The 23,944-nt window shown below is 64.6% G+C and overlaps 3 protein-coding genes across 5 annotated transcripts; 2 read left to right on the top strand and 1 right to left on the bottom strand.

Moving 5' to 3' along the window:
* Nucleotides 1-91: 91 nt before the first annotated feature.
* On the bottom strand, nt 92-23,693 carry FNTB (farnesyltransferase, CAAX box, subunit beta). 3 transcript variants are annotated; one of them, XM_067295866.1, is made up of 14 exons: nt 23,637-23,693; nt 23,417-23,552; nt 21,937-22,007; nt 6,869-6,933; nt 5,338-5,410; nt 4,826-4,917; nt 2,830-2,976; nt 2,631-2,714; nt 2,152-2,238; nt 1,901-2,030; nt 1,482-1,614; nt 1,021-1,132; nt 817-931; nt 92-490 (listed from the first exon to the last, which is right to left on the bottom strand). In XM_067295866.1, the coding sequence occupies exons 1-14, from the start codon at nt 23,673-23,675 to the stop codon at nt 371-373; spliced, it is 1,404 nt and encodes a 467-aa protein (XP_067151967.1). In that variant the 5' UTR covers nt 23,676-23,693; the 3' UTR covers nt 92-370. The 3 variants fall into 3 exon arrangements, with proteins under 3 accessions (XP_067151967.1, XP_067151964.1, XP_067151966.1); XM_067295863.1 differs by lacking the exons at nt 21,937-22,007; nt 23,417-23,552; nt 23,637-23,693 and adding an exon at nt 12,874-13,004; XM_067295865.1 differs by lacking the exons at nt 21,937-22,007; nt 23,417-23,552; nt 23,637-23,693 and adding an exon at nt 11,748-11,789.
* Nucleotides 14,366-17,311, top strand: RAB15 (RAB15, member RAS oncogene family). Its single transcript, XM_067295472.1, has 7 exons — nt 14,366-14,562; nt 14,786-14,846; nt 15,140-15,200; nt 15,456-15,533; nt 15,627-15,716; nt 16,149-16,214; nt 16,286-17,311. The coding sequence occupies exons 1-7, from the start codon at nt 14,439-14,441 to the stop codon at nt 16,457-16,459; spliced, it is 654 nt and encodes a 217-aa protein (XP_067151573.1). The 5' UTR covers nt 14,366-14,438; the 3' UTR covers nt 16,460-17,311.
* GPX2 (glutathione peroxidase 2) lies at nt 17,467-19,148 on the top strand. The gene is made up of 2 exons (XM_013946766.2): nt 17,467-18,441; nt 18,640-19,148. Exons 1-2 carry the CDS (start codon nt 17,920-17,922, stop codon nt 18,988-18,990), a joined length of 873 nt encoding a protein of 290 aa, XP_013802220.2. The 5' UTR covers nt 17,467-17,919; the 3' UTR covers nt 18,991-19,148.
* Nucleotides 23,694-23,944: the final 251 nt, after the last annotated feature.

The raw sequence follows: 23,944 nt of genomic DNA, 5'->3' as shown, positions 1-23,944 counted from the left end.
GGTGCTGCCCGGCTGCTGCGCCATCCTCCTGCTCACCCAGCCTGCATTCATTTCCCTCCCCAGCCACCCGGAGGGGCATAGGAAAGGGCAGGGGGGGGTCAGTTCTGGTTTATTGAGGCCAAAATATCTGCCACGTGCCGTGTTACTCTCAGCCAGCTCGGCTCCTGCCGGGAGGTTAGTGGGGCGCCCGGCGCAACGGCCATGGGAGCTGGCGGCCAGGCGCAGCCTCCGGCCACAGGGCAGGCTGTTTTTGGTATTGCTAGCATCCTGAGGACCACGCTCTGTATGTCCACGCTGGAAACACCCCGGCAGCTCCCTGCTGGCCCTCGGGGAGGGCCACTCCGCACAGAGTCCACGGGGAGCAGGGCCCCTAGTCTGCAGTGGCTGCTGTTGCCTCCGGCTCCGGGCTGGGCACAGGCTGCTGCAGGAAGTGCAGCACTGCTTTTACCACCTTTTCCGGGGCGATGTTGTACACAGGGTGCGTGGCCTGCTGCAAGAGAGCGAAGGGGAGGAGGCGTTAAGCAGGGCAGCTCCAGCTTCACAGAGAACAAGCCACGGCAGCTCTTCCCGCCCCAACAGACCCTGGGGCACGAGGGACCCGGCCTCCGTCACAGCCTGGAGCAGGGAAGGCACCTGCCACCCCACACCCTCCCTGTGGGGAGGCTCAGGGCTGCCACAGAGAGGAGAGGCAGCAACGCCGGAATGTCAGACCGCCACAGCCACTCTGCTGGGATTTGGGTGACCGGCGCCAACGGATGGCGGAGGGGAGAGGAGGAGCACAGCCCTGCCCACCGCAGCTGCGCATGGGGCCCTTACCAGGCGGTTCTCGGGGATGCCCAGGACCACCTCGTGGTGGAGGTCCCCGCTGCCAAAGTGCTGGGCAATTGCCAGCCCACTCAGGCAGTAGCAAGTGTGGTAGAAGTCCCGGGACCTGCGGACAAGACAGCGGCACTGAGTTGGGGCTCGGAGCACGAGGCAGCCTCCCTCTTGGAGGCCTCAAGCCCACGGCGGGGTACTCACTTCCCCGGCTTGTCGAGCAGCCCCCCGGCCGGACACTGACAGCACAGGAGGATGTATTCCTGCAGCGCCGACTGGTCAAACATCCAGTGCGTCATGCTGAGAGCAGCATCGCCTAGAGGGGGAAGACGGGCAGTAAAACACCTGGGAAACCTCAGGAAGACAGCAAAACCTCCCCAGGGAAACCACCACCTCCTTTTTTCCAGGCAGAAATTCAAGCCTCTTTCTGCCCAAAAGCATTTTGGGAAGGCTGTTGGATCCTCCTGCGATTCAGCATCCCCTCAGGGCCCCAGAGAAGGGGAACAGACAGGGCAGGGAGCACCAGCGGCACCCGCCAGCTGCAGGCAAAGTCAGTCTATGCTTTGTTTCCTTGCTAAAACTCATCCTCAAATCCACCCCCTGGAGACACCGTTTCCTGATTCAGGCAAAACTTCCAGGCCGATAACCTCGTGGGGCCGACTCACCTCTGGCGTGGAGCGCGCGGTGCAGCAGGGGCAGCAGGCCGGCCTGCCAGAAGGAGTAACAACCGTCCACCAGCTTGTTACAGCGACCCTGGAAACCGCCCTCGAAACGCATCTGCCGGCTGGTCACCCAGTGCTGCACGGGACAGACAGGAGCAGTTGCCAGTGCGATGACAGCCCCAGGCAGCTTAGGCCTGGCAGGGTCCGGGCGTAGGTCCTACCCCACCACCACGGCCCAGCTGAGACCCCCATCCCCATCTCAGCAGGACGCCGGGCCGCATCCAGCCCCTGGTGCGTTAACGGCCAAAGCGGGAGCACACGGCAGCCCTGGGAGAGCAGAGGGGGCCCTGGGCAGCATGGGGACGCTTGAAGTGGGCTGCGGCTCCTGTGAAGGAACTGCGGGTGTCGGTGGAGCCACTCACCAGCAAGCTCCGGAGGTTCAGCAGATGCTCTTTCTTGAGGATGACCAATGCTGCCACGCCGCAGAAGGTGTACCCGCCGTGGGCCTCCATGCCCGGCACCCCGCCAATGCCGCCCTCCCAGTTCTGGCACCTGTGCAGGAAGAGGCTGGCAAGGACAACACCAAGGCAAGGGGCACCCCGGTGGCTGTCCACCGTCCCGTCCCACCACCCTCCCATCGTCCATGGGGGCCTCGTTGCCCGATTCTCCTCACCTCGCTATCCACTCGGCTGTCCCAGCAAAAAGCGTGGGCGTGAGGACGTTGGTCAGCGATGCCACGGAGGCGGCACAGTACGCGCTCCTGCAGGAGAAGGCACTCAGGGCTGCTGGCACATGGAGGCAGTGACCTCCCCACCATCACCCTGTCTCCTGGGTCAAGACCCAGCCAGCCACGCGGGTTCAAACTGGGGCAGAGCCATCCATGCAAACGGCTTTACCCAAACCCTGAGCATCCAGGCAGGACTCCGCCTGCAAGGCTGCACTGCCTTCCCCTGCCAGGAGCTCGGTGCACACCAGTCTCAACCCTGGAGCTGACTCGAAGGGCCTCAGCGAGGACACAGCTCTGCTTGTGCAGATGTGCCAGTCCATGGCCCAGGTAGACACCGTGACCACGGCAGGGAAGAGCACCCTGCCTGGGGGCCGCGTGGGTGCGTTTCCCGAGCTGGGAACCTGTCTTATGCAGTGCCCACCCACCTCACATCCACCTCGCCCCCGACGTGCATGAGGAAGGAGCCATCGGGCTGTTTCAGCGAGTGCAGGTACTCCAGGAGCTTCTTCCTGCAAGACCCAGCAGGGCATGAGGGGCTGCTGAGGACCCAGCCTCCCCAGGCCCAGACATCGCAGCACCCGCCCCGGCTCCCCAGAGTGCCCCCACGGGCCAGCCTTGCTTTACCTGTCGATGACGTTGAATGCCTCCTCGGTGCCAATGATACAGAGCGCGTTGACAGCTGCGTAGGTGGGGGCGAGGTGCGGGTGCTGGCCAGGGCCTCCCCCAAAGCCACCCTGGGGGCTCTGACAGCGGCTCAGGAACTGGCAGATGCTGCAGAGGATGGAGGGAAAGCTGAGGAAGGGGCCCGGCTCTTGCCGGCCTCCCCCAGCGGGCAGTTGGCACCTTGCGAATCATTTGGACAGGACCAACCCACGCAGCGACACCTGCCTGCTCCGCCGCCCTATGCCCCAGGGAGCACAGAGCTGACAGGAAGCCACCCAGGAAGGCCAGCAAGGCCACGGAGAGCAGGGCTGCCGGCAGGAGGAAGAGCCCTCAAGGGCGACAGCCCACACACAAACACCCGCCACGCCTGTCCCCAGCCGTTCACCAGGTACCCAACCATACCAACGGCCCAGATGTCTCCCAGCCTGGCACCACCAACCCATCGGGGTGGAGCGGCAGGACAGAGTCCATACTAGCACGGGATCCCATTGCATAGCTGGCTGCATCAGAGGGCAGATTGGGTGTCTGGGGACTGGCACGGAGAGCCCAGCACAGGTCATGCAGACACAGCATCCCATGCCAAGTGCATTCAGCTCTGGGATCCTGCCTGCCCAGGAGATTTCCTTGCAAATACCATGTGAGCAGGTCCCATGGCCACCACTCATCGTCCCTCTGCCTGCTCTCAATGGAGCCCCACAGCAGGGAGCAAAGGCATCAGGAGCATTTCCCCCTTTGTGAACCTGAAGTTGCAGCAGGCGAGGGGACCGAGGCCCCTGCAGAGAGGGCAGACACTTCCCTTAGCGCTTCTCCTGCCAGCAACAGATTTCAGACCTGACTGAACTTCCCTAAGGGTTTCTAGAGGAGGATTTTAACCTGACCATGTCCTTAACACAGGGAGGATTTCTCCCATCGAGGCAAGGGAGAACCATGCTTGTCTCCCATCAAAAGTGAAGGGTCTCCGTGCCTGCCTTGTGCTGCAGGAGGCAGGTCAGTCCCCCCAGCCCATTCCCGTCTGTCCATTCCCCCGCAGGAGGTTAAAGCTGGGTCCCTTATCTCCCCCATCTCTGTCTGTCACAAGATGCCCCGAAAGCTAGCCGTGCTGGCAGGCAAGAATAGGAGGCATTGATAGCCATGAATGAGACAAAGCACTTTTGTGCTCCCGCCTGGTAGTGCCCAACACGTGGGGACAGCAGGAGGTGGGCCTGGCTGTGCCCAGCGGACACGGGAGCAAACACCTCCGGGATCAGCAGCAGGGCATGGCAGTCCACAGGCCTGACAAAACCAGGGGCTGGCGCGGAGCAGATGGGCACCGCGAGGAGCCTGCCCGAATCCAGCCTCTGCCACCAGCATCATTTCACCCTGAGGCATCCCAGGGCTCCCCGGGAGAGGTGGCCAAGACACCTGCTCTGGCTGACAGCCCTTGGCCACTGCCAGATGATCCTACATCCTCACTCCTGGCATCAACGTCCGAGCCACGCACACTCCATGGGTGCCTCACCCCCTTCCCCACTGCCAGCAGCTCAATGCCCATCACCGCTCCCACCCCAAAGGGCCATGCTGCTTCAGCCTGTGCCAGATTCACCTCACACTGTCACAGGAGTTAAACCAGGGCAAGTTTGACCTGGTCGTTCAAACAAGTTGGCTTCTCCTTCCCTTGGGGCAGTCCGAGTCGGATGCTACCCCAAATTCCCTGCCAGACCTGCTCAGCAGGGCAAAGTGCCAAATGGCAAAACCGCTGCAGACACTACACAGAGATCTCGCTACAGGACAGTCCTAATGTGCCTGTCCCAGGCGTAAGAAGTAGAGGTGCCACCTTGAACTCCTCCACCTCGGGGCTCTGGAACAGCACGGGGGCCCAGGAACAGGTCTCTGGAGTCGCTCCCAAACACCAGCTTGCCAAGCCTTAAAGCCAGCCTCCCTGGTGCTCACTGCACCACAGACCCCCAGTACCACTTACTCAGAGGTGACTGACTCGGGAATGGGCTCCTCCAGCAACTCCAAGCTGTGCAGGATCCAGTAGCAGAGCCAAGGTCGGCTGGCATCCAAACACTGCAGGGATGAGAGGGACAGGTGGGGCAACAGCAGTTACCGAGGACAAGCAGACAGCCTGGGGATGCCAGCAGGAGGAGGCAGAGCTCTTGCAGGAGAGGGTGCGGGCAGAAGAGCTCCCACCATCACTGCTCTGGAGTGTCACTGCAGGGACAAGTACAACCCGCAGGCACTCTGATCATGCAGGCAGCCAAGAATCGCTTCACCTGCCCCAGGGCCAGTCTCGCGGCCACCCGACAGCCAGCAGCAACAAATTCAAGATGGCAAACACCCAGTGACAATTAAAGCATCACTGATGGGCAGGATGGTTCACCCAAGCCAGAAGGCAAAGTAGGGAGCCATCAGCCCCAGGGGCAGGACACCAGGCACAGCCTGGTGTGGCAGGGGAAGGACAAGCAGTGCTGCAGGCACGACAGGTACCTCGTAGGCTTCAGTCAGTTGTCTGAGGCCTCTCTTCAGGTAGTGGAAGTGCTTCTCCCGCTGCAGGACAAATCTGAAAGACAGGCAGAGCAGGGCAGGGCTCAGCGTGCAAAGCATTGCCATCCAAGGATCCCTGATGAAGAGCAAGACGTGAGCCTGACGGTGGTCACCCTACTGTCCTCAGAGGGGCTGCTGGGAATTTCATACACAGACTAGTTCCTCCTTCTGCCTGCTGCCAGGAACAAGTCTCCAACAGAGCAGAAGTGGGTGAACGGGCACAAAAGGAGTTGGGAAAGGCCACGTGGGAGCACTTCAAAAGGAGCAGAACTGTCCACCACCTCCCGCAGAGCTCACAGCCACATGCTGCCAGCTCGGGCAAGAACCAGGAGACAACATGGTCTTTGGGGGGAAGAGACATGCCAGAGCAAGCATGAGACATGCCAACAGCCCCTTCCCACAGCCGAGAATGTTATTGCTGCTTTGTGCTGCCCCGCAATTTCCAGAAACCCAGTGGACTGAACAGATACCATCCCATTAAGGGCTTGCAGCCAAAAGAGAGGGGAGACTCCCAGGGCAACACTCGCAAGAGCAGCTGACCCTATGGTGTGGAGCCAGCAAAGGGAGTCCGGGCACATTGGGAAACAGCGGCTGCAAGGCGTGCACCCCCCTGGTGGTGCAGGCTGCGGGAAGAGCAGCTCAGCTGCAGAGCGCACTGTAGTCTCTTTGGTCACCAGAGTCACTTGTGGGGTTTGTTTTGTTTTGTTTGTAATTGAAACTTTCCAGCAGACAGAGGATGAAAACCAGCTGGCCACTGAATTATCTCCACTAGCCCAAAGGACTACGGAAGGCTGTTGCAGGCCCAGTGTTTGAAGGGATTTAGGTACCTGAGAAATCCACAGAGGCTGGGGGAGATTCCCAAGCACCGAAGGATTTGGGAATTTGGAGACAGACTGGTGGGATTTGCTTAGACGGCTTCTTGGCCCTCTAAACATTTGAATAGCACAGGTCAATTTGGGCACGGAGGAAAGAGGATACCACCACATCCACACATATCCCTCCAGCATCTGCTTTGTGCAAGTCCTTGAGCGGTTGCTTGAAACCCCCGGGCTGGCAGCCCCTTTGCCAGGTGCCCCCAGGCAGGTTCTGGGGGCAGAGGCATGGCAAAGGCAGCATCAGATGCGCTGCCTACAGAGGAGCGGAGCCTAGCTGTGGGGCTGCTCCTCTCCCCTGCTCGGACTGCTCTCATCAGCCCCAGGCTTTAAAAGGGAAGGACCACATGCCTAATCCAACAAGGGGATGCTGTAGCTGTCCCTAAACCCTCACCTCTCCCTTGCGTCCCTGCGGGCAGCTGGCAGCAGCTGCCTCATACCGCACCTATGGGTGTGCGCAGGACCCCAGAGGTGCAGAGCACTTGGCAGGCAGAACAGCCAAACTCTTGTTTCACACGCGTAAAGCCGCACCGTCAGGACAGCGCGCCCACCCACACAGCAGGGGAGGGTCCCACAGCCACACGGCTGCTACAGGGACTTACTGCGAAGCGTGATGGTTCGTCTTGTAGGCATTGAAGACTTCCTGCACGATATCTTCTACTTTAGTCTGCAACAAGCCACAGGGTGGAGGAGCGTAAGCGGGGGAAAGAAACAAAACGAGTTTAGTTTTGGAAAGCAATCCTGCTTTGCTCCCAGACGCAGCACCCTCTGAGCTCCACCACAGCTCCCAGCATGTCCCAGTCCCATGTTAGAAGGGAGCAGGCTGTATCAGAGCTGGACGAGGATCCTGCCATTCTCACCCCCCAGGCAGAAAAGTTGTTTGTACTGGGGTTGGCTGGCAACAGCCAAGTGGCTTTTCCCCCCACACACATAAACACCAGCATAAAAGGAAAGTGGTGATCAACAGCCAAGCACGCTGGGTCACAAGCTTGTCTTCCCGGCCCACTTCTCCGCTCTCAGTGGCACCTCTCCAGATCCTCCTGGCAGAAAGGAGCAGGCTGCTAATGCTTGTCTACCCAAACGTACTTGACACGGCACCAAAGAGCCACGCTGGACTCCTGTCACCATTAACACGTTCATCCCAAAGTGCTTAATCCTGCACAGGGCAGGAAAGAGACTGCAGCTTTAACCCACTGAGAAGGTCCTTTGCTGCAGGAGAAAGGCGGGATAACAGAAGAGGGTTTAGCTGTCCCTTTCTTTGCACTTCTGGAGACTACAAGCACGCACGCACGCACAGCGACCACGGCCAGGCTGATAAACAGCATCTCATGAGACCGTAACAACGCAACTACGAACAAGACAACGTTGCAAAAGGTCCGAGCGGCCCAGCCTGCCGGTCCCGTAGCTGGCCTGGCACGCTAGTCTTTATCCAATTTGGCAAGATTGAAGAAAGGATCCTTCCCGCCACCCCCAAAAAAGCTCATTCCCAGAGGGCAATGGCAGAGCTGTTCTAGATCCCAGTGTGCCAAGCGCTATTTGGTAACAACGTGCTGTGGTCGGGCAAACAGGCAGCAGGAGGCTCTTGGCTGCCTCGGTTCAGGAACGCATCCAGTTTCTTCTGCACGGAGCCACATTTGCCAGGAGCAAGCCCTGTGCTGCCCAAACCCACTCTGTGCAGAGCCAGACAATATTCCTGGCTCTGAAAGGCGCCTCTCTCCTTAAGAGAGATCTGCTTCGTTCCACAGGATTTATTCCGCTAAATATGATTAGCTGTCCATTAGCAGATCTGCTGTCTCATCACCTTCTTTTCAGGAAATCAAACCAACCGAGAGCCGCCTGGTCTTGACTTGGTTTTGTGTGCCCAGGTTAACTTACAGGCCTCCGTCAGAGAAGCAGCCTAGTGGAGGCTGAAAAGAAGCTTTTCCACTCAGGACTAAGAACAGACTCAAGCACGGTCAGTTTTCTGTTTTCAAAGGCAGAATTTTTCAAGACAAAGTTTCATTTGTTCCGGGGCTCCCAAGTAAAACCCATCGGGTCACCCTTCTCTAGCTACAGCTGGATGGCTTTGATGGTCCCACCTGTGCGATTCAGGACCTGCAGGATCTTTGACTCGTTTTTGATTTAACCTTAAAACCCAGTTCCTTTGGCTCCGTAACTACTGTCTTAGCATCATTCCAAGCCAGGGTAATCGTCCTTACCCTCAATAACATACTCTGAGCTTAAGAAAACGATGTAACTGGGAGCACACACAGTAGAGCCACGGTTTCTCTAGTGGGACAGATTTTAAGGTGAGAAGAAATGACTATGACAGGTCCAGCCACCCAGGACGCCGAGTAGCAATTGAGCAAAGCAACCAAGATCCCTTTGGTAGCACAGCCCCGAGGTTGAGTTTCTGAAGCAACACTAAGCACGGCTTGCTGAAGCCCAAAACAGGCTCCTGGTGAGACCCTCTCCTGGATACACTGTACCTGTTCCTGCACCCAGGCGCCTGGATCACCATGTCCTCGTGTCCGTCTGGGAAGGAGGCGTGTTGCATTTCCTCAGCCCAGGGAGGGCAGAAGCGCCAAGGATTGAGAAACACCAGCATCCCCTTTCACCCCGACAGGGGCCACCCCCCAGGCATGGAGGAGAGTTCAGACATTTCAAGGGATTGCGTGTACTGTTTTTTCCGAAAGAAAAGCCTTGCCAAGACAGGCTGAAGAGGGAGAAGGGGAGTTTCCCTGCACCCAGGCAGTTGGAGATGGAGTAATGGGGAAGGAAAGCAACAGCGTGAACTGCAGGAGCGAGGGGGCCCCCAACAGCAAGGAGGGGACGCAGGGGATGGGAAGGCAGCTCCTAACCAGCAGAGCTGGGAGACATGGAACAGCAAGGCCAAAACCAAGCAGCTTTGGGGGTAAAGTTCAACGCCGTTGGGACAGGGATTGCGGGACGCAGGTCCAGCTCCAGAGACAGGCACTGGATTCAGCAGCCTCCTCACCCTCTCTAACCATTTCTGTGTTCGCCTCCCTCTCCCATCCCACACATCTCACGGCAAAAAGCCAGAGTCAGTGCAAGGAAGGAGGAAAATATATAAATGCAGAAATCAGACAGAGCTTTTTAACCGCAAGGACAACAGAGGCCTTGTCCGTGCCCAGGAAACACTAACCCAACGCGCCCCTCGCCAACGCCTTCCGCCACCCAGCTCAGTGCACGGCTCACGGGGCACGGGGGACGTGCAGCAGCCAATGTGAGGTCCCTGAGCCGCTGGGACACGTCACAGATGGCAACGAAGGTGTCACAAGAGCAAAGCAACCAAAATCCCTTTGGTAGCACAGCCCCAAGCCCGAAAAGCACTCGAGGCTGCCTCAGTCAGGAGCAAGTCCATCACGTACGGCCACAGCCTACCTGCTCCACGCAGCGTCCGAGGCTGCCGAACGCCACCGCGTCCCACGCCACTCTGCAGACACGTGCTCAAGGCAAAGCGAGTAGCCTCAGTCCCCAGGCACGGGGCCACAGCTCAACGCCACACCGTACCGCCGGAGAAGAGCTCCGGTTGCGCAGGGTTTGGGGGTCACAAGCACAGGAGCGCTCGCCTCCTGCGCCAACATCCGGGCTTCGTGAGGAGTTTGAATTGACACGAGCCGGGATTGCCGACCTGGCAACGCATCCCCCTTCCGCCAGCATCTCTTTCGGGCCCGTTTGCGCAGCGGAGCGCATCAGGAAGCCACCGCTTTGTGATCCGGCCGTATGGGCACTCGTGCCAGCACAGGGGAAGCAACAAGGTCCCACGGTGGGCAGAGGCGGGATCACCTTTCCCATTTAATATAATCGCGAAGGTAAAACATCAGGTCCCAAGAAAAGGAAACATCAGGGCCAAGGAAAGCCCAGGAACCAGAATTTCCACTCAACAAGCATCCCAGGCAATCCACTGCCCCTCTGAGAAACTGTGTGTGCACCATCTCATCACTCCGCTTAGGTTTCTCTCACTGAAAAAGCTGAGGGCAAAGGCTCCCGAGCCTTCCCGGAGCAACCTTGGAGGCCCTGGCAACATCTCCCACCACACAGCACTGGGATGGGAGAACAGGCTCCCAAGGCACCTCAGCTCCGAGTTCCTGCGTGACCAAGGAGCAGAGAGCGGGGCAGGGGGCTGGGAGATGACATCCAAGCCAAACGTGACCAAGCCACACATAATCAGGTGGCCGCAGAGAACCAGCACCCAGCTCGGTAAACATCAGACGCTCGCAGGCGGTCGCGTAGGGGAAACGCGGCCCAACACACTGTGCTCCCGTCAGGGAACCCTACCGAACCGCACAGGTCCCCACGGCAGCAAACAGCGGAGGCCTGTGAGCACCCACGTTCTCCCTCCTGCCGGGCCAGGAGGCAGCAGAGCCGTCACAATCCCCGGTGGCTGGTACGGACGCCTCCCGCGCTCCTCTCATCCGACACACCAGGCGGCCGCCGCCGTTTCGGCTCCGCACAGCTGCGCAACAGCTCGGCAGGCCCCCCCAGCAGCCCTGCGCCAGGGAAAGCCTCCGCCCGGGCCCGCCAGCTGCCGAGCTGACTCAGAGGGTGACTCCGAGCGCTAGGCAGAAAGGGGGAACGCCTTTCAGCGGCGAGGACAGACCACGCGCAAGAGGCGGCAGCCAGGCGCCCTCCACGAGTACGCGAGCACGGTCACCGGTGAGCCGTACCTCTCGGAGGAAGAGAGATGCCGGTGGGATTGAGAACCGCACATCCGCACTGGAGCGAGCAGGCCAGCAGCGGCCAGCTCTGCCTGGCAGAAGCCTCCTCCGGGTCACGGAGGCAGGGACAGGCAGCCCCCATGCCCGGCGAGGGCTGCTTTTCCCTTCCCCGCTGTTGGCCATCGCCATTTGCTTGCGTTAAAGCCACAGAGACTCAACGAGTTGAGGTTGCCCAGAACTCTCCTCCCTCGCGTCCTCTTCCCTATGAGTGGTCCTACTCTAACTGGGCTCCAGCAACCTACACACCCTCCGCTCCCGCTGCCTTCCCCAGAGCCTCACCGAGCTCCTGCCCCGTGCCAACCCCTTCCTCCGGAGCTGCTCTCTTCCTGCCACATCTCGCAGAGCACCGCCACCGCCAACAAAACGGGCCCTGCTGCCTCTAACCGGACTCTGCCGCTTGGAGACCTCGCTGTATTTATCCCGGATCAGCCCTCTGGGGAAGGACAGTGAGGCACTGAGAGGAGAACAGCCCACGTTACCGACCGAGAGCCCAGGGCAACCTTTGCTTCGACAAAGCCACCCCGAGGGACATTTCTCACAGCTCCGGGACAGCCGAGAAGCACGGCGAGCTCCGTTTGTTATCCCACGTGATCTGTCGAGGGTAGGAAAGACCTTCGACACGCTGATAAAACTCGAGCCAATCTTTCGGGTGGCTGAACAAAGAACCTCTGTCCTCGTACCCTTGAGCCATCTCTGCGCAAGAGTCCGAGGGGGACAGGGCTGAGCTGTCACCTCTCCCGCCTGCTCCCTGCTCGCTCACCGCTCTCTCCTCTCCAGGGTTTCCCATGGCACAGGACAGGTCCCTGACCCCGTAACTCAGGGATAATGTGGAAGACACCGGCCTTTTTCCCACAGTTCTGGAGCCACCCCAACATTCATGTTTCAGCCCAGCAGCAGAGCGGGCAAGCGCCGTCGCACGCCCCAGGCTGCGGGCAGGGCAGGGAGGGGATGCGGCAGGGTCGCCCGCTCGCCCACCCCGGCCCTTGGGTGCTCAGGGCGGCCCAAGCACAGGGGGACGCACGGTGCCGCCAGGTCAGCCCCGATGATCCCGCTGCACCTGGCAGCCTGCCCCACACCAGCCCCACAGCACCCCCACAGCCCTGCCACACACACACCACCCCCCCCCCGCACCCTGCTGCACCCTGGCAGCCCCCCAAACCTTGCCCCCTGCACCCCCACCCACTCCACAGCCCTGCTGAGCCCAGCAACCACCTGCGCCCCACTGGGGCAACCCCGGCTCCCCTGCCTGCCCCCCCCCCGAGCCCCCCACTCGGCCACACTTCCACCAAGTCCCCCGCCAGCCCTAGAGCGACCTGCACCTTGACACCCCAACAACACCCTCACCCCCAGCCTCGCTGCACCCCCATACCCTCACACCCCAGCCCCACTGCACCCCACACTGCACCTCCACATCCCAGCCCCACTGCAGCCTGACAGCTCCACAGCCTCAGCCCCAGCCCCAGCCTCAACCCAGCCCCAGCCCCAGTCTCAGCCCCAGCCTCAGCCCCAGCCTCAGCCCCAGCCTCAGCCCCAGCCCCAGCCCCAGCCTCAGCCCCAGCCTCAGCCCCAGCCCCAGCCTCAGCCCCAGCCCCAGCCTCAGCCCCAGCCCCAGCCTCAGCCCCAGCCCCAGCCTCAGCCCCAGCCCCAGCCTCAGCCCCAGCCCCAGCCTCAGCCCCAGCCCCAGCCTCAGCCCCAGCCCCAGCCTCAGCCCCAGCCCCAGCCTCAGCCCCAGCCCCAGCCTCAGCCCCAGCCTCAGCCTCAGCCCCAGCCTCAGCCTCAGCCTCAGCCCCAGCCCCAGCCTCAGCCCCAGCTCCAGCCTCAGCCCCAGCCTCAGCCCCAACCCAGCCTCAGCCTCAGCCCCAGCGCCAGCGCCCCCATCGCCGCACCTGCTCGGCCGAGGTGGCCGTGCGCACGCCGTCGTCCAGCAGCCGCCGCCGCCCCGCCGGGGGACTCGCGCCCGCCATGCTGCGGGGAGGCGGCCGAGGCGGCCCGCGCCGGCACGAGACCCCGCGGCCGACGGCGGCCCGGCGCGGACACAAAGGCTCGCGCGCTCCGTTCCGCCCCGCCCCGCCAGCGCCCGGCCCTCGGCAGCGCCCCCGCGGGGCCGAACCCCGCCGCCGCCCGGCTGCGCGTCGCGCATGCGCGCCGCGCAGCCGGCGCTGGGAGGGAGCGAGGGGTCGCGCGCCGCGTCACCGCGCCGCCGCGTTGCGTCACGGCATACGTCATCGCGCAGTTGTGGCGTCACGGCGCGCCGCAGCGCCGCGCTCCGTCATTACATCATGGCGCCACGGCGCTTGGGCCACGCTGGGGCGCGCCACGGTGATGCGTGTGTGCAGCGTTGCGGTGCAGCGCTGCAGCAGCGTGCTGCAGCGCTGCATCACTCTGCACTGAGCTGCGCCCCGCCACGCCGCTGCTCTACGCTGCACCGCACGGCACCACACCGCAGCGACGCCGTGCCCCAGCGCCGCGCTGCACTCGGCTGCGTTGCTGTGTCGCACCACCGCACCGCTCTGCCGCCACTGCGCGGTGCTGCCATGCATCACGGCACGGTGATGCAGCCATGCTGCGCCCTTGGCAGGCTGCCTACTGCGGGGCACCTCCGTTTTGCGTGACGGTGCTAGCGGCCGCAGTGCCTTGTGGCAATGCACTGCATGCCTGTGCCACAGCCTGGGCTCACTGCACTGGACCGTGCCACCCTGCATTGCTGCACCGTGCTGCTGTACCGTGTCCCCCTGCACTGCCGCCCTTTGCATCTGGGCCACAGGCTTCACTGGGCTACACCGCGCCACCGTAGCCTTGCGTGGGCTGCGTTGCACTGCTCTACGCTGTTGCACCGCACCCGGGGCGCCACCGCCTTGCACTGCATCCCTGCACTGTGCTGCGAGCTGCGCTGCACTGCTGAGCTTGGGCCAGGCGACCCTGCGCTGCTGCCCACGGGCACGCTGCATGCGGGGCTGCCCCACGCCGCCAGGCCAGCACCCGCCACCCCGCGCTTGCCCTGCTCGAGGGCTGCCTGGCTCCGGGGACATCCCACTGCACCCCCCCACCCCGGTGCATCCCTGGGGGCCCCCCCCAAGCGCACCCGCAGGTGTCCCCGCTGCTGTCCCCCTGCGGCATCCCCAGGCACCCCCCGCCGTGCCCCCCGGTGCATCCCCGCCCCGGCTCCCCCCCCCGGTGCGTCCCCCGCCGGTACACCTCGGGGCGCGCCCGCTGCCTCCCAACTGCCCCCCCGCGGCGTGCCCACCCCCCCCCCCCCGCGCCCCGCACCGCGGCGGCGATCCCGCCCCGGCGCAGCGCGGCGCGGCGCAGCGCAGCGCAGCGCTCGGGACCGGGGCCGGGGCCGGGGCCGGGGCCGGCGGGCGCGGCGGGGCCGGGCGATGGCGGCGGCGGGCGCGGCGCGGGGCTGAGCGGCGCGGAGGGCGGCGCGGAGCCCCCGCAGCCGCGGCCCGCCATGGCCAAGCAGTACGACGTGCTCTTCCGCCTGCTGCTGCTCGGCGACTCGGGCGTGGGCAAGACCTGCCTGCTCTGCCGCTTCACCGACAACGAGTTCCACCCCGCGCACATCTCCACCATCGGTACCGGCACCGGGCACCGGCTGCCGCGCCGCGCCGCGCCGCCGGGCCGGGGGCTGCGGGCAGCCGGTTCCCCTTGCGGCAGCCGCGCCGCCACGGGGATGGGCTTGCAGCGCCTGCTCCGGGAGGGGAGGGGAGGGGGGGTCCCCCGGGTGTGTGTCCCCCCCCCCCGCAGCGCGGCCCCCCTTCCCAGGGCACCCACGGCCTCCGCCCTCTCCCTTCCCAGGAGTCGACTTCAAGATGAAGACCATAGAAGTGGACGGCATTAAGGTGCGGATACAGATCTGGTGAGTGCCAGCGCCGCCCGGGGCCGCCGGGGGACGGGACTGTCACCCGTGTGGGGACCGTTGGGAAGCGAGGCGGGATCACATCCTGCCATCCTGGAGGGAACTGAACCCGGGGTGGGGATGAGGAGGGGTCGCGCACGGCTCCTTCCCCCGCCTCCGCGTTTGGGAATTGAGCCCCGAGCAGCTCGTGCCGCTGGTGGAGGCCCCACTGCTCCGCGCGGATGGCAGCGCCGGGGGAGCAGCCCCCGCTTCCCCGCCGGGCCCTCGCCGACCGGCTCTCCCCTCGGCTCCAGGGACACAGCGGGCCAGGAGAGGTACCAGACCATCACCAAGCAGTACTACCGGCGAGCGCAGGTACGCGTGGGCGCAGAGCCCGCAGGAGGCTGCCGTGACCCCCGGGGCGGGCGGTGATCACCCCTTGGTGATCCAAAGTCGCCCGGTCCCATCCGGCTCCTGGATGCTGGTCTCTGCCCAGCAGCTGATTGCAAGCAGGGGAAACTGAGGCACGGGAGCAGCGGTGCCCGGGGCGGTGGTGCTTTTGGGAGGGGGCGCGCGGGGGTCCGGCGGGTGAACCTCTGTCGCTGCGCCTCCCGGCTCCTCTCCGCGCAGGGCATCTTCCTGGTGTACGACATCAGCAGCGAGCGCTCCTACCAACACATCATGAAGTGGGCCAGCGACGTGGATGAGGTAGGGGACCTGGGCAGCGGCCGCGCGTGCCGGGGGGGGGGGGGACGGGGTGGGAGGGCCGCGGGCTGGCTCACGCCGCCCCCCTGTCCCCAGTACGCGCCGGATGGGGTCCAGAAGATCCTCATCGGGAACAAGGCGGACGAGGAGCACAAGAGGCAAGTGGCCAAAGAGCAAGGCCTGCAGGTGAGCCCTGGGGGCCCGAGGACCCAGACGGCCCCCCCCCTCCACAGCCCCCAATATGCCCAGGGGCCCCTACAACCCCCTGCAACCCTAAATACATCCGGGGACCCTGCATGGACCCCTTGCAGCCCCCCAGCATGGCCAGGGACCCCGTCATGTTGCCCCTGCACCTCCAGGGTGCGTGGGGACCTCTGCACCCGCAGGGTGTTCGGGATCCCCCCCACCCCGGGGACCCCCCCTGCGCCCAGCACGGCCAGCGTAACCCTCCCCTTACCCCATGCACAGCCCCCGGTGGCGCCCTCCCCACCCATAACTGTCCAGTCCGCCCACGCCCAGATGTGCCTCCAGATGTGCGGGGAGCAGAGGGGCCCGGGGGGCGGGGTGGGGGGGGTCGAGCCACGGCCGTGCCCCCCCCGCCGTGCCGTTGCCTTGCAGCTGGCCCGGGAGTACGGCATGGACTTCTACGAAACAAGTGCCTGCAGCAACCTGAACATCAAGGAGGTGAGCGGGGGACGGGGACGGGGACGGGGGGCCGGGGCCGGGGGGCTCACGCACGCCGCCTCTCCCCGCAGTCCTTCACGCGGCTGACGGAGCTGGTGCTGCAGGCGCACCGCAAGGAGCTGGCGGGGCTCCGCGCCTCCGCCGCCACCGCCGCGGCGCCCGGCGGCCCCGACTTGGCCCACCTGGAGGAGGACGAGCACAAGCCGCCGGGCGCCGAGGACAGTCCCAAAACCTGCTGGTGTTGAAGGCTCGCCGCGGCGCGCCCCCACCCCCCCTTCCTTGCCCCCAAGCTCGCAGCGCGGTCGGTGGAGACGGGGCGCCCGGGTGGCCCTCGGGGCCGCAGGCGGAGGAGCGCTTGCGAGGGGCAGCAGGCGCCGGCGGGGCCGGGCACCCGCGCCGAGCGGGCACCGGCGAGGAAGGGGTCACCCTCTGCGCTGCCTTGCCCCCCCCCCCCCCTCCCAGGGCAGCGGGAGCAAGGTCCTGGACACCCACCGCCCTCCTTCCCGGCTGGCCCACGCTGGCCTCCGCTGCGGCCCGGAGCTCGCCTCACCCTCCCGCTCGCCCCGCCGTGTCCCCGTCGTGTGTGCGTGTGTGTCGCGGGCACGTTTTGCACACCCCCCCCCCCCCCGTGTCCCCCTCCAACCACCGTGCTCGGTCCTGTGCCCACGGCCCCCCGCCCGCCCGGGCCCTCCTCCCGGTTTTACACACACGGTTTCCAGAATAAAGGTGATGCCGGAGCGCCGCGTGGGCCGGCTCATGTGCTGCTGCTGCTGCTGGCCGTGTCACCTTGGTCACCCCCCCCCACCACCACCGCAGCCAACGCCAGTCCTGGGCTCTGCCCTGGCGACACCGGCACCCAGCGCCTGCCCGCAGCAAGCCGAGCGGCTATGAATAATTGAGGCTGCTCCAAAGGGCTGCTGGTGTCCCCTTTCCAGGCTTGGGGACGGGTCCGTGGAGGTGCAGGGCACTGTGCCCACCTGGGCTCCGAGCTCAACCCCGAGCCAGGGGAGCAGCCCCAAGGGGCCGTAGGAGCCGGCCCTAGGAGCAGCAGGGCCGTCACTGCCAAGCAACCTGGCAGTAGGCACTGGGGTGGGTGGGCACTGGGATGGAGGTGGACACCAGGATGGGGAGAGGCACTGGGACAGAAGAGGGCACTGGGATGGTGGTGGGCACCAGAATGGTGGTGGGCACTGGGACAGCTGGGTATGGGATGGTGGTGGGCACCAAGGCGGCAGTGGGCACCGGGGTGGTGGTAGGTACTGGGACAGGTGGGTATGGGATGGTGGTGGGCACCAAGGCGGCGGTGGGCACTGGAATGGTGGTGGACACTGGGACAGGTGGGTATGGGACAGTGGTAGGCACCAAGGCGGTAGTGGGCACTGCGGTGGAAGGGAGCGCTGGGAAGGCGGTCAGGGGTTGCAGGCGCACAAGGGCATGCAGGAGGCCAGGGTAGGGCACAGGAGCGATGCCAAGGCAGCTGCCCAGCGCCAGTCTGGAGAAGGAGGTGCATCAGGGCATCCAACCCTCTCCAGCGCCCAGTCCGGCTCCAGCTGTGTGCAGGGCCCAGTGCCCCAAGCTGACCACTTCCTCCATCCCTGCCAAGCAGAGGCCTGCAAAGCGCCAGCACACGGAGTCTTGTTATTTCTGAGACAGCATTTCCAGGCCTCTGGAAGAAGCTAGGCTGGAGTGGTCAAGGCCCAGTCTGATGCCCCCAGGCATCCCATATCCCATGGCCACGGGGAGCAGCCACGCTTCATCACACCCTGGCAGGCGGCATGAATTATTGAAGCAGATAGGAGCATTGCCTTGGCCCCAGGCCACCCAAGTCCTCCTCCACATCTTCCTCCTTGCATTGGGCCCAAGCCAGCAGGTGAGACGGCTCCGGTTTCCGCCAAGTCACTCCAGGACAAGGAGACCTTTGGAGCAGGGATGTCACGTGAGCAGGGTGCAGCCCTTAAGACAGCGGCGGCGGGCGCGCGGGATGCAGAGCACGCCCGCAGCCATGACCGTGCCCATCGCCAAGTCCTTCTACGACCTCAGCGCCACCTCCTTGCAGGGGGAGAAGGTGGATTTCAACAACTTCCGGGGCCGTGTGGTCCTCATTGAGAACGTGGCATCGCTCTGAGGCACCACCGTGCGGGACTTCACCCAGCTCAACCAGCTGCAGGCCCGCTACCCCCGGCGGCTGGTCGTGCTGGGCTTCCCCTGCAACCAGTTCGGCTACCAGGTAAGCGCCCAGCCCTGCTACCCCCCGCGCATCCCTAAATGGACTCAGAGCCCATGAGCTGTCCCCGCTCGCAGCCGGCAGGCATGGAGCAGGATGGAGCGCCAGCCGGGCACGCCGGGGAGGGTGGCAGGGAAATCCCGATCCTGGTTAGGATGGGGAAAGCATGACAGCCCTGGGTCTCTCCCTTCCCTGCCCCAGGAGAACTGCACCAATGAGGAGATCCTCAACAGCCTCAAGTACGTGCGCCCAGGGGGTGGCTTCGAGCCCAACTTCACCCTCTTCCAGAAGTGCCAGGTGAACGGGCAGGACACCCACCCTGTCTTCGCCTACCTGAAGGCACACCTGCCCGCGCCAGCCGACGACGCGGTGCACCTCATGACAGAGCCGCGCTTCGTGGTGTGGAGCCCGGTGCGGCGGGCTGACATCTCCTGGAACTTCGAGAAGTTCCTGGTGGGCCCCGAGGGCGAACCTTTCCGGCGCTACAGCCCCCGCATGCCCACCGCCCAGCTGGAGCCCGACATCCAGCGCCTGCTCAAGCTGGCCAAGTAGGGCCACCCCCCAGGACGGTCCCAGCCCTCTGTCGGGTGACGGCCCCCTCTGAAACCACCTTCGGGGAGGGAGCCCGATGGGTCAGAGGGCTGGAGCAGCCGTGTCTGTGGCGGGAGGCACCTCGCATGGCCTGGGTCCAATAAAGAAGCCGGAAGGAGCACTGGTCTCTGTATGCTTTGTGCAGGCAGCTCCAGCTGCGCGTGCCAGGGCTCACCACGCTGTCCCGGCTGGTGACCCTGGGGTGGTGGGTACCATGCGTGCAGTGGGGGAGGCCATGGGTGCATCTTCAGGGGTGGCAGAGCTGGCTGAGCCCTGGCGGGAGGAGGAAGCATCCCGCGCTGGCAGATCCAAGAAACGGCACGTGCTGGCAGGCAGCGCAGGGGCCTCTGCAGGAGCACCCAGGGCACAGTCACGGGGGCTGGGTGCCTAGGGTGGCACTCAAACCCTGCCTAGGGCGCGCTGATCCTGGCAGCGAGGGCTGGCAGCCCCATAGCCATGGCTAATGCAGGTTGGCGCAGGACTTCCTGGAGCTGTTCCTGCATGCCATGCTGCCTCCTGCCCCGGGACTGGCTTGGCCTGCCCTGCCCACCCCAGGAATGCGCTGCCAGCATCCCAAGCAGGGGAGGATTAGGTTACACAGATGCGGGAGAGCAGGGAAATGGGCCCCGGCCTGGGGGCGGGGTGTCTATGCCCCCACCCAAACTGGGCTTGAAGGCACCTAGCCTCCCCCCAGGTGAGCTAAAACACTTCACGTTGCTGCTCACCAGGGTTCAGGAGTCGCAGAGTGTTGGAAGATGCAGGGCAGAACAGGCTCTGGGATTTGGGGAAGGCACAGGGCCAGATCTGCTACAGCAGGAGGAATCACACAAGCTAACGGGGAGGGAAAAGCCTCTCGATCACTGTGTAGGGTTGTAGCCCCTCTGCCAGCTACGGGGACCAGCAGGGAGTCCCAGGGACTGGAGGGGGCTGAAGGCCAACCACTTGGCCTCTTCTGTTTCCACCTGCATAGCGGGTATCCCTCACTCTTCCCCCCAAAACGTTGCAGTCTCCACCACCGAGTCGTAACACATCCACTTTATTGCCCACACACACATGAACACTGCCTCCTCCGCTGAGGCACGAGTGCGTGGGCTTCTGGGGTGGCCATCCCATGCTGAACCATTCTGGGGGTGACAGCCTGCTCCCCCCACCACCACCCCTGGTGTCTTCAAACAGCAGAGGGACCGAGGTGGTGGTACTCCACCACGTCCATGTGGCCCAGGTTCGCATCCCAGGGCAGCAGGCACGTCTGAGCGACAAGGGCAGCGCGGTGCTGGAGCAGAGCAGACGCAAGCTGGGAATGACCACGACAAGGTGCGCACGGTACACGGGAGCAGGCTCCAGCATCGGACATCCACCGCATCCAGGCTGGAGCTTGGAATGAGAGCATTGCATAAGGGACCACACACTACATCCCGGAAAGGGATGGGCTGCGCAGGTCCCAGCTGGGACAAGAGATCGCCCAGTGCCAGGGGCCGCTTGTCAGGCCTGCACCGGCCACTCTGCATCCCACGGTGCGGCCATCTCCCTGCCCCTACCCCTGGCCCGCACAGCGGACAGTCCCAAGGCTCTGCGAGCCGGGGAGCAGGCCTGGGGGCACGCAGGGACCCGGTGGTTGGGGCAGCCGTGACACTGTACCGGGATACACACCAGCGTGCGCTTCAGAAGAGGGGGGTCATCTGGCGCGGGTCGTCAGGCAGGATGCTGACGGAGTCCTCAGCCCGGCCGCACAGGAGGCACAGCATGGTGTACTCCTGCAAGGGGACAGCACGGCACGGGCAGGAGGAGCACGGCGGCGGGGGCTGCTGGGCCCAGCAGCAGCCGGTCTCTCCCGCACCGTCTCCTTGGGGCCGTGAGGCACAGCCAGGGAAACCCGAGCCGGAGTCGGCACCCAATCCTCCAGGAGCCTCGATTGCAATCAGACCTGGGAAGATCTAGTTTCTTCCCTTGGGACCAAGTCCCCAAGGCTCCCTAGAGTCCATTCTCCAGGCTGTTCAATAGGAAACGTGCCGAGGGACAGGCGGGAGGGCTGGGGAGAGGCAGGGCAGGCCCTGCATGCCCTCCTCACGCTCCTTTCATTACACAGACACCCTTTGCTCTGCCCTGGGCCAAATACTGCACATCTTGCAGATGTTCCCAGGGGCAACCTGACAGTGTTGGGGCTGCACGGAAACACCAACGCATCGGTAGAAAAGCCTGGCATTACTGCACTGAGCCTGGGCTCTCATTTCCCACCTCAGACACTGGGGCAGAGCCCGAGCAGCCCATGCCTACACCAAGCTCCTGAGCTGACACACTTGGGCCAGACTACTCCTTAAGCATGGACCAGTGGCACAGGGCTCCAGGTGACTCTGAACATAGGACACAAGGACATGGCTCTGCAAAGGAGTCTCTGAAGCCTTCGTGGCCACTCCTATGGCTCACCTCCAAAGCTGCCTCGCTCCCTTCAGTGGCTGTGAGGGCAGATAGGAACTAGCAGAGCTGCCCACAGCCCTCACGTTTCCAAGGCGGTCTGGAAATCGCAGCCCTGGGCAGGTTTCAGAGCCCTCGGGAACAGGAGCCTTTTGGAAGGCCAGTTTCCCTTCCCGCCTGACGCCCCAGGCCAAAGCCCAGTTTGCTTTGTGCCGACAAGCCAAGGCCGCGAGTGCTGCCTCCACGAGGCAGCTCAGAGCATCCCTGCGGCAGCTCGCAGGAGCCAGAAGCACGGCCCCGCCAGGTACAGCAGCCTCCACCTCCCAGCGCCAACAGCCTGCCGCAGACGATACTGCGCTCGCCCCCGGAGCCAGTCCCAAAGGCCCTCAGCGGCTTGGGGCTCAGCTCAGGCCACCTCCGGAGCTGGAAAGGAGCCGCTGGGATAGTCGCGCAGGAGGATCCCCCCCGGCCGCAGCGCTGGGGCACTGCACGTACCTGGTAGTCATCCACAACGCTGAAGGTGTATTCGTGGTGCGCTATCACATGGTGGCAGTTCTTGCACAGGTCTGTGGAGGACAGCAGCCAGCAGGCTGAGAGGACACGGATGCTCCTAGCCCTGGCAACACTCAGTCCCGGGGTATCCGTCCACCCAGACACCCCCCAGCTCTCCGGGTCCTCTGGGGCATCAGCCCCCAACACCCCAGGGGACCTCCTCAGGCTCACCTCCGATCCCCTCAGCCCCTTTGGGGGTAAGGCCTATCCCCCACCCCCAACATCTGCACACAGTTCTTGTGCCCCTCCGCCCCTCCCCCCCCAGGCCATTGACCCCCCTCCCCCCCCCCACCAAGCCTCAGGGTGCCTCCCAGGGCATCCATCCCCCCCAGCCTCCTGCCAGCACTCAGGGTCCCCCTGCAAGAGGCATCAGCTTCCCGACTCCCTTCTCATCCTTAAGATCCCCCCCCCCAGATCACCAACACCAAATACCCGGCTCCTTCAGGCCCCCCAGAGCATCAGGCCCCCAAATATCCACCACCTCCCCCCACCAGACCTCAAGCCACCTCCCAGGTGTCAATCCCCCTCAGCTCTTAGGGGCCCTCCTGAGCATTAATCTCCCTGCACCTCCAGCCCTTGATCCTCTTCCCTTCCCCCCAAAAGCATCATTTCCCCAACCTCGCCAGGGCATCAATCTCCCCCAGCCCATGGAACAGCCCCCAGGGGCATCAATCCTCCCGTAACCCACAGCCCTTGCCCCCCCCCACCCTGAGCATCAGGCCCCCCCAAAGCATCCCAAGCCCTTGGAGCCCCCTGAGCATCAGTTCCCCCCGCCCCAGTCCCTCTCAAAACATCAATCCTCCCCAACCCCTGGGGCACCCACCAGAGCACCAGGCTCCCAAAGCCCCCCCATCCTTCAGCCCCCCTGCCCAGATCAATCCCCCCACCCCATCAGACCCCCCCCAACAGCAATCTCCCCCCTCATCCATCTCCTCAGACACCCCCTAGCAGCAATCTCCCCACCCCCACTGATCCCCCCCAGCAGCAATTCCACCCCACCCCTCATACAACCCCCCATCAGCAGCAACCACTCCCCCACTCATCCCCTCAGACCCCCCCAGCAGCAATCTCCCCTGCCCCCACCCCCCAGATCCCCCCAGACCATCAACCCCTCCCAGACCATCACTCCCTGACCCTCAACCCCCCCAACCCCCAGACCCCCGACCCCCCCAGACCATCAACCCCCTCGACTCCTCAGACCCCCCTCCCACGCCCAGGCCCCCCCAAGACCATCAACCCCCCCATACCCCTCAGACGCCCCCCCAGCAGCACTCCCCCCCCCCCGAATCACCAGCCCCCCCAGACTCCCCCGCAGCCCTCAGGACGCCCGCCCAGGGCCGGAGCCTTCGGTGGCCCCCGGCCGCCAGCGCCCAGCCCCGCGGGCCGGCCCGCAGCCCCCCGGCGCCCGCCGCGGCGCCCCTACGGTCGTAGGTGACGATCTCCTCGCCGTCGTGCAGGCCGGCGGCGCGGTTGGCGACCAGCACGAAGTCGCGGAGGCCGCACTGCGCGCAGCCCACGAAGTTGAGGAGGAAGGAGCCGCCCTCCAGGCAGGTGGTGCCCTAGGGCGGCAGCGCACGGCTCGCACCGGGGGCACCGGGGCCCGCGGCGGCGCCCCCGCGCCCCGGCCCCGACCCCGGCCCTACCCGCGCCGGGTACTCCGTGCCGACGCAGCCCCCGCACATCGCGCCGCCGCCGCCGCTCTCGCGAGAGTTCGGTGCCGGGGCGGGGCGGGGCCTCGCGCGCGGGGGCGGGGCCCAGGGGAAGGCGGTGCTTGGCGTGCAGTAGGCGGTTCCTGTAGGGGGAAGGACGGCGGGAGGGGCGGGGCTAGGCCCACGTGGGGCGGGCTCTGCGGTTGACCGCCAAGGGGCGGGCTTAGAGGCGGGGCGACGCCGATTGCGGAGGGGACGGGGCGGAGCCGCCTTGAGGGGCGGGGTTGAGCCCCCAGTGGGAG

This window comes from Apteryx mantelli, chromosome 4, assembly GCF_036417845.1.
Source record: "Apteryx mantelli isolate bAptMan1 chromosome 4, bAptMan1.hap1, whole genome shotgun sequence".
In the NCBI taxonomy this organism is placed as follows: domain Eukaryota; kingdom Metazoa; phylum Chordata; class Aves; order Apterygiformes; family Apterygidae; genus Apteryx; species Apteryx mantelli.
This window is presented reverse-complemented; position numbering and strand designations above follow the sequence as displayed.